General features: G+C 37.2%; 1 protein-coding gene across 1 annotated transcript; it reads right to left on the bottom strand.

Moving 5' to 3' along the window:
* Positions 1-5,728: 5,728 nt before the first annotated feature.
* On the bottom strand, positions 5,729-8,385 carry LOC105324115 (metalloproteinase inhibitor 3-like). Its single transcript, XM_011423172.4, has 5 exons — positions 8,144-8,385; positions 7,657-7,751; positions 7,341-7,443; positions 7,014-7,138; positions 5,729-6,816 (listed from the first exon to the last, which is right to left on the bottom strand). Exons 1-5 carry the CDS (start codon positions 8,265-8,267, stop codon positions 6,289-6,291), a joined length of 975 nt encoding a protein of 324 aa, XP_011421474.2. The 5' UTR covers positions 8,268-8,385; the 3' UTR covers positions 5,729-6,288.
* Between the last annotated feature and the right edge of the window lie 1,207 nt (positions 8,386-9,592).

The following is a 9,592-nucleotide window of genomic DNA, read 5'->3' as shown; positions in this document are numbered from 1 at the left end:
TTTAGCTCATCTCCCCCTCCCCCCCAAAGTTTAAATAAGTTGTTGAATCAACTTTGGAAATTCACCCAAAACGTTTGGGGGGGGGGGGTATATAGGAATCACTTTGTCTGTCCGTCTGTCCGTCTGTGCAGTTTTCCTGTCTGGTCCATAACTTTTATATGCCTTAATGAATCTTTATGAAACTTTGGGAGGTCGTTACATATAATTGTATCAGTTGGTGACTTTTGTAGTAACAAGGTGAACTTGCCATTAAAACTTAGGTATTGGTTATTATCAACGAGCCCAACGGAGTTAGAGAGGGTATATAGCGTTTGGTTCGTTCGTTAGTACGTACATGCGTACTTAAGTAATAGTCAGATTAAAGTTTTGGTTAAGGTGCATATCTCGGCAACTACAAGTGGTAGAGGGATGATATTTGGTCAGTCGATACATCTTGGGTAGTAACCAACATCTGTACTGAAATTAGGTCACTTTGACTTACATTTTATGCTTGAGCAACTTAGGTTAAAGTTTCGGTTAAGGTGCATATCTCGGCAACTACAAGTGGTAGAGGGATTTGGTCAGTGGATACATCTTGAGCAGTAACCAACATCCAAACCCAAATTAGATCACCTTGACCTACAATTTGCGCTTGAGCGACTTAAAGTTTCGGTTAAGGTGCATATTCCAGTAACTACAAGTGGTAGAGGGATGATATTTGGTCAGTGGATACATCTTGGGTAGTAACTAATATCGGTACCAAAATGTAGGTCCACTGATTTGAGATTTTGTAAGTTACTGCTACAAACTATATACAAGTATCCACATTAAAAAGTTAAGATACTGATCAATTATAATCTTATGAGTTTTTATACTTTGAAAAAAAAAATGTTGGTACCAAAATTAGGTCCACTTGACCTACATTTTACGCTGAGCTACTTACTACTTAGGTTAAATTTTAGGTTAATGGGCGAGGGGGTTTGCAGTCGTGGACGAAAGCTCCATTTCTTTATTATATGTTTCTGGTGGTACCAATATAGTTGTCAGTAATTGAAATGGACTTAAACCATTCTTCCTAAATGAGTCCCTCAAATGTGAAATGTAGGTCACAGCCAAACTCTGAAGCATGCATTCTTCCTAATTGCATGTGGATGTGATATGAAGCATGCCAATTTCAATCTCTGTCATCTGTTAGCTCTGACAAAGTCCCAAAGTCAGCGAACCGTAAAAATATAGGATACATCTAAAATTATGTACCACTGAGTAATATTTGTATCAAGTTGGTGACTTTAGTGGTAACAAAGTGAACTTGCCATTAAAACATAGATAATCTAAAGATTACAGATTTCACCTTGTTGTTCAGAGTCGCCTAGCTTATTAACAATTTTAGTTCACCAGAACTATTAGCGTCCCCCATCATCTGTGTCCACTTTCATGTTACAAGTTAATATCTTAACAACTTTACATTGTAGGATCATCAAACATGGTTAAATTGTTATATGAATGTATCAGGGGTGGTATATCAGCATCTAGGTCAAACTAGATCACTTTGAACTACGCTTTTCGCTTAAACAACTTGTATCCAAGTTTATCTTATACATGTAGTTCATATCTCATGTAACAATATAGTTATGTACCAGAAATAGACTTTAACCATTCCTCCTATCAAAGTTGATCAACTGTGAAAAGTAGGTCAAGAGTCAGTATCTAAAGCCTGCATCCTGCTCAGCATCCCTAGAGGCACCAATACTCGGTGTTCAACTTGTTCAGTTAATTGAGAAATTGCCTTGACCCATTCTCCCTTAATAATTCGCTAAACTATGAAATGTAGGTCACAGCCAACATCTGAAGCTTGCTCTCTTCTTAACTGCATGCAGACATCAGGTGAACTAAAATTACCTCTTTTAGTTTTGAAGCATAGATGAAATGACCACCTAGGTAAATCTAGGTCAATGTGACCAAAATACAATTTAAACCTTGTATTACAAAGTTCTCTTTCTAATATCCAAATATACAGCAGAGACAAAGCCACTCATGCAGAAAATTTTGGTCAAATATACCCAATGATCTGGTCATTACAATTGTAACAAGATGGTGTATTGTATTACCCACCTCATCCGAAAAGCAGATGAGTACTGAAATCTAGCAAAATTCTACAAGCTTCAATATTTACACAAAATTTGAAATCGAATGTTTTCATTGATTGTCACAACAGGACTGACGGAACAATATTCTGAATATTATCTGAATGCCATATATCCTACAGCAATATAGTTGTTGAAGCTGGATGTATCTTTGATCATCTTTGCTCTCACATGAGAAGATTGACAAACAACAATGGTCAGGGTTTTCCATAGATGTTCATGGCAAGCCAGTTATTTTCAAGTTGGTGTCAACATTTAACATTCTAGCAAAATTCAAATTGATACATTTTGTTTAAATCTGACATAAAAGCTGACAAGCTACTGTAAATTTTTCCGATGATATATTGTGAATACTTAGTGTAAACGGTCTATACGCTTTGTACATTGGGTATACGTCGTGCAAACGGCCTGTACAGGGCGTATACTTTGTGTGCACAATTTCGTGTATACATTGGACCATATATAACCGATGATACATTGTGTATACTTAGTGTAAACGGTCTATACGCTTTGTACATTGGGTATACGTCGTGCAAACGGCCTGTACAGGGCGTATACTTTGTGTGCACCATTTCGTGTATACATTGGACCATATATAACCGATGATACATTGTGTATACTTAGTGTAAACGGTCTATACGCTTTGTACATTGGGTATACGTCGTGCAAACGGCCTGTACAGGGCGTATACTTTGTGTGCACCATTTCGTGTATACATTGGACCATATATAACCGATGATACATTGTGTATACTTGATGTACACGGCCTGTACGCTTGGTACGTTGGGCATACGCCCTGTATAGGACGTATACTTCGTGCACAACATTTGGTGTATACATTGGACCATATATAACCGATGATACATTGTGTATAATTGGTGTAAACGGTCTATACGCTTTGTACATTGTGTATACTTGGTGTAAATGGTCTATACGCTTTGTACATTGTGTATACTTGGTGTAAATGGTCTATACGCTTTGTACATTGTGTACACTTGGTGTAAACGGCCTGTACAGGTCATATACTTCGTGTACAAAATTGTATAGGGCGTATACTTTGTTTGCACAATTTGGTGTATACATTGGACCATATATAACCGATGATACATTGTGTATACTTGGTCACCTAATTGTCACAAGTCCTAGTTTAGGCGCCCTGCGCCTTGTTTATGTCCCTATATAATATGATAATATAGTTATTATAACGATTATTCAGGGCGCCGTGGCGCCAAGAACGGCATAATTATTGAAGGTTCTGAGACCGGTCACCCCCGGGCAGGACCCCCACCCTCAGGAATCCGGGGTCACCTAATTGTCACAAGTCCTAGTTTAGGCGCCCTGCGCCTTGTTTATGTCCCTATATAATATGATAATATAGTTATTATAACGATTATTCAGGGCGCCGTGGCGCCAAGAACGGCATAATTATTGAAGGTTCTGAGACCGGTCACCCCCGGGCAGGACCCCCACCCTCAGGAATCCGGGGTCACCTAATTGTCACAAGTCCTAGTTTAGGCGCCCTGCGCCTTGTTTATGTCCCTATATAATATGATAATATAGTTATTATAACGATTATTCAGGGCGCCGTGGCGCCAAGAACGGCATAATTATTGAAGGTTCTGAGACCGGTCACCCCCGGGCAGGACCCCCACCCTCAGGAATCCGGGGTCACCTAATTGTCACAAGTCCTAGTTTAGGCGCCCTGCGCCTTGTTTATGTCCCTATATAATATGATAATATAGTTATTATAACGATTATTCAGGGCGCCGTGGCGCCAAGAACGGCATAATTATTGAAGGTTCTGAGACCGGTCACCCCCGGGCAGGACCCCCACCCTCAGGAATCCGGGGTCACCTAATTGTCACAAGTCCTAGTTTAGGCGCCCTGCGCCTTGTTTATGTCCCTATATAATATGATAATATAGTTATTATAACGATTATTCAGGGCGCCGTGGCGCCAAGAACGGCATAATTATTGAAGGTTCTGAGACCGGTCACCCCCGGGCAGGACCCCCACCCTCAGGAATCCGGGGTCACCTAATTGTCACAAGTCCTAGTTTAGGCGCCCTGCGCCTTGTTTATGTCCCTATATAATATGATAATATAGTTATTATAACGATTATTCAGGGCGCCGTGGCGCCAAGAACGGCATAATTATTGAAGGTTCTGAGACCGGTCACCCCCGGGCAGGACCCCCACCCTCAGGAATCCGGGGTCACCTAATTGTCACAAGTCCTAGTTTAGGCGCCCTGCGCCTTGTTTATGTCCCTATATAATATGATAATATAGTTATTATAACGATTATTCAGGGCGCCGTGGCGCCAAGAACGGCATAATTATTGAAGGTTCTGAGACCGGTCACCCCCGGGCAGGACCCCCACCCTCAGGAATCCGGGGTCACCTAATTGTCACAAGTCCTAGTTTAGGCGCCCTGCGCCTTGTTTATGTCCCTATATAATATGATAATATAGTTATTATAACGATTATTCAGGGCGCCGTGGCGCCAAGAACGGCATAATTATTGAAGGTTCTGAGACCGGTCACCCCCGGGCAGGACCCCCACCCTCAGGAATCCGGGGTCACCTAATTGTCACAAGTCCTAGTTTAGGCGCCCTGCGCCTTGTTTATGTCCCTATATAATATGATAATATAGTTATTATAACGATTATTCAGGGCGCCGTGGCGCCAAGAACGGCATAATTATTGAAGGTTCTGAGACCGGTCACCCCCGGGCAGGACCCCCACCCTCAGGAATCCGGGGTCACCTAATTGTCACAAGTCCTAGTTTAGGCGCCCTGCGCCTTGTTTATGTCCCTATATAATATGATAATATAGTTATTATAACGATTATTCAGGGCGCCGTGGCGCCAAGAACGGCATAATTATTGAAGGTTCTGAGACCAGTCACCCCCGGGCAGGACCCCCACCCTCAGGAATCCGGGGTCACCTAATTGTCACAAGTCCTAGTTTAGGCGCCTTGCGCCTATTTACCGAGGGATATTTTCCCGTCGGGATCGAAAAACTAGTCGATAAGCATATTTAGAACGGAGTTAGTGCGTTGAAGTTAGTGCGTGCTAGCTTGACTCTGGTGTGAATTCACGTGTTACAGATTGTTTATATTGAAACGAATTGCGCAAACTTCGATCCCGATCTGTTTAATATCAAGTCGCACTTCGACACGAGCGAAGAAATCTTGATGATACTGTTTTCTAATTAAAAAAAAAAGAATTTAGTTATCTGCGATTTAATTTGTGAAAAATTTTTCACAGCCAGTGCCGAAGAAGTTACTCTACTATAAATACAAATCTGTACCTATACATGTACATAAAACTATTACGATATTTGAATGCAATTTGAAAATTCTTGGATCGTTAGGTAAGGTTCGTACTGATATATATTACTCATCGAATGACACTCAAATTTTGGTTGCCTGTTAAAATGCCTCTCTGAAGCACTGCAAACATTAAAATCAGAAAAATACCAAAATCGTATTTGGTAATTATGCCCATTTAGGTGACTCCGACTCAGAATCATATAATAAAAACAAAACAAACTGTAAGCACGAAGTTAAAATTTTTTTTATTAAAAAATAAATATATTTTCTACACAAGACTGTACATATATATCGCTACATCGAACAATACAAAATACAAATAACTTAATAAGCACGCAGTTACAAGTTCTTTGGTTACAGCTTTATGAGGTCAGACAAGGGGATAACTTGTCTGCCCTGTTCTTGACTATGATATAACATCTAAACACAGATACGGGCAAGCTACAGCTACACAAAACAGAAAACAAACAGCTTATTTATACCAAATAAATAAACTTTTCCACGGTCAGCGTGTGATACCAATGTTTGAATCCAGCGTTTCTATAATATAGATTTAATTAAGACTTTTTGCAAAAAATTGTACTTTGAAAATACATGTATATGGTCAACATGCATTTGCATGTATTATAAATAATAACTCATTTTGTGATAAAATATTACATTAAATAAAAATGCTTCAAAAATTCTATTGACATATGAATGAAACAAAGTTGATTTTTTGATAAAAGGAAAATATAATCGGTAGGTTTTTTTTTTACCTGCAGAATATAACTAAAATTTAACTTGATTTTGCTGAAGAGCTGGCTTACTGTAAAAGAAGAAGACACGTAGATCAATGATGAGAAGCGACGTGGTGTTTCACGTGATCTATATTCTTCAACACGTGTTTGGAATATGGCCCATGAACAATGTGGCTACTTTTGTGTTCGGGATGTTGCTTCACATGGACATCAAACAGTTTGTGAACCTCATGTTCCCCAGAATGGACCACATGATGCAGATTCTCGCTCTTTGGAGGCTCATACACGACTCCTTTGTGTACATTGACTTTGTGACTGTTTTCGTGTTTGGGGTGTTGCTTCACATGGACATCAAACAATTTGTGAACCTCATGTTTATCAGAGTGGACCACATGATGCAGATTCTTGCTCTTTGGAGGCTCATGATTGACCTTTTTGTGTACATTGACTTTGTAAAATGGAGCTGATGCACAAACTTCCGATTTCCAGCCACACTGCAGAGCGCCATATTGCGACTTTTTCACGCATGCGTTCTTGTTCTGGAAGCAATATCTGTTAGTTTTTATGACACAGTCCTCTCTTGTCGGCGGGTTGCAATTTCCATTTGTGCAGTCCTTAACCTAAAAAAAAAAAATCTTCAACATAACATTGAACATCAATGAAATTTATATCATGGCCCGTAAATCTTTTATGATTTTCTGTTAATCTCTGTATGTTACACATGTATGCAGTCTCTGTTTTCACATCTGGATTTAGTTAATTAAAATACATGTAATTAAAAGTTAAGAAACAAGAAGTGTTTTTCTTTATTACAGACCTTGCATTGACAATTTGATTTATAAAGACCAGTTTTTAAGGCGAATTTTTGGAATGATGTCACTGTGCAAATCTTCTGGCTCCAGGAGCATGCGCTTGTCACCAATTTGCCGCCTTTTTTGTACCCTGTAAGCCCAATGATTCAAGTTAACAATATTGTTTTGCAGTGGACCTCAATCACAGTCAACATTAAATTGTTCATGTAAACACACATGTTAAGATCATATTTATTATGTTTGGAACATAATATACTAATCTTTGATATTGATATTTCATATGGAGAATTTTAAAAATTATTTATAAGATTATAGTTTTCAAGTATAATTACCGCTGATAATGTATGTGACCTTCCTATTGAAGTATACACCACAAGGTTCCTGCGAAGAACCGGTGAAAACCTTTTGCACCCCTCGAATTGGATCAAATGTATTCTAAAAAATAATAATTATAATAAAAAAAAATTGAGATATTGAGAAATTATGAAATTTCGTCCGATATGTGTACTGTATTTTATGAAAAAAATCTCATAAAACATTTAAGGTTCAATCTTGGAAGAATATTTGTACAACAGGATTGAAACAGTCACTGTATTATATATTATCATTGATGCTATCTATTTACACAATTATAACATATGGATATACCTTGTAATCTTGCAATACTTTAACTTTGTAGACTCGGCATTCAGTACTTGGTGCACCAGACAGTTTCCTTCTTCCTAAAATCCTTGCTTTGATAACTGAAAAAAATCCACTAAAACATGAAATCCTGTAAACCTATATAAATTTGTTGATGAAAATGTTTAACGAAAGTGCAATAAGCCAATCCAAATTTGTCCGCTAAATCAATTTCAAACGAATCTAAATAAGGTAAATGAATGTGACTTCAAAAAGCACTAATTATATCCTTATATCCATGATTATGTTTATCAGTTATATGTAAAGGGAGGGGGGGGGGTACGTTTAGCTTTCATAGCGCAAATCAATGCACCTGTACATTTAAAGAAAACAGTTAACTTTATTGCACACATCAAGTTAATTTTGGCGAGAAAGATTTGAAAAGAGACACACCTTTAATAAATTGTAACTAAATACCACGAGTAAATAATTCAGAAACATATACAGTACTCACCGAAAGTGTTGTCACCACATAGAGCTTGTTGCGGGTGCTGTGGACCACAAGAACATCCACTCTCCGCACAGCAAGCGAAGGCTAAGACACACAGACAGACAATATTAACACGAAACATTATCATCCTGGCTGTTATAATTTGCTGTACAATGCTTCTTGTAAGTTTCGTTTCTATGACAATGAAACTAAGTGTTCTGTTCAACCTTAAAATTATTTCTTTTATACATTTTAAGATTAAAAAAGGTGCTTTGTTGTGAAAAAGTCAATATTGCTTATCCACTACCAAGGTGACCTCATCACATGACCAGTGAACAAGTGTCATTGTGATAGACAAAAAGCAGCACAGATCAAATGGTTATTAGGTAAACATCATATAACCACAAAAAGACAATCAGCAGTTAAACGACCACTGCAAAAGTGCAGTCTTTGTTTAATTTATGAAAAATGCATAAATTAATGTACTTTTCAATTCTTTCAGGCTTCATCATGGCGTTTAACAATGTTAGCTCATTCTTAAAGTGCAAACATCTTGATGATATTTTTATATATATTTTAAAGAAACTATATTTGAAAAAATATTAGGTATATATTACAAAAATTAATTTTTTGTAGTAAAATCAAAGAATCTGATATTCAATAAGAACATATCAGGACAAATGTTTAAGTTTCACCATAAACTTTAAGGGGTATAAAGATAATCTCGTCCCAGAAACTATATAACTTTACATATGTTTTAAAAACCATCTTTTTTTAATTCAGGAGATGATAGTAATTACCCTTAAAGTTTAATAATATTCAGATTTCAAGTTCTGAATCAAAGGATCAAACATTCATGAACAATAAAAAGGACATGCATTAAAGTACATGTATTGTACATTCTTTTTTCTTAACTCAGCCAATTTTGGATAGAGTGATTCAGTGAGTAAAAGTAAATCTGTTAATATTTTAATATTTAAATTACAGGAAGGATGATTCCTAAGGATAATGAGGATGATAATCATATATCATAAATGATAAATATGACATACATGATCAATTGTACGATAAATGTGAGCTCGGTATCGGATTTAATTATTCAATCTTAATAGGCATTCGTATTAACAGTTCCATATTCATCGTATCAAACATGTTGCTAATATCATCTCGCAATATTCGATGTTTTAAATATATGTGTATATGTGCTGTGGAATAAAGAAGGAAGGCTACTGTATGTTACTAAAAATTGAAATAAATCGAAATGCACAAGAACGTTCTCTTCTTTTTTATTACATTTTAGGCTGTATTTGTGCTATATATTGTGCTGTTTGGAGCTTCATCAAATTTTCATCTTTCTAAAGTAATTTGATAAAAGCTTCAAGCATGACGTTAAATTTTGACGTGGATTTATCAATTTTTAATATTAAAAAGGCATTGCTTGCTCATAGTCAGAGAGTCAGCCTTAAAAAAAGA

Source organism: Magallana gigas, chromosome 4, assembly GCF_963853765.1.
Source record: "Magallana gigas chromosome 4, xbMagGiga1.1, whole genome shotgun sequence".
Classification (NCBI taxonomy): Eukaryota; Metazoa; Mollusca; class Bivalvia; order Ostreida; family Ostreidae; genus Magallana; species Magallana gigas.
The sequence above is the reverse complement of the archived record's forward strand: the minus strand, read 5'-3'. Positions and strand labels throughout refer to the sequence as shown.

What these genes read in the sequence shown, in the direction of transcription:
- LOC105324115 (XM_011423172.4), bottom strand. Translation starts at nt 8,267, where the DNA reads ATGATAATGTTTCGTGTTAATATTGTCTGTCTGTGTGTCTTAGCCTTC. An exon ending in AAGTATTGCAAGATTACAAG is followed by an intron (nt 7,444 to 7,656) that starts GTATATCCATAT and finishes ATTATTTTTTAG; the next exon opens with AATACATTTGATCCAATTCG. An exon ending in AATCAAATTGTCAATGCAAG is followed by an intron (nt 6,817 to 7,013) that starts GTCTGTAATAAA and finishes TTTTTTTTTTAG; the next exon opens with GTTAAGGACTGCACAAATGG.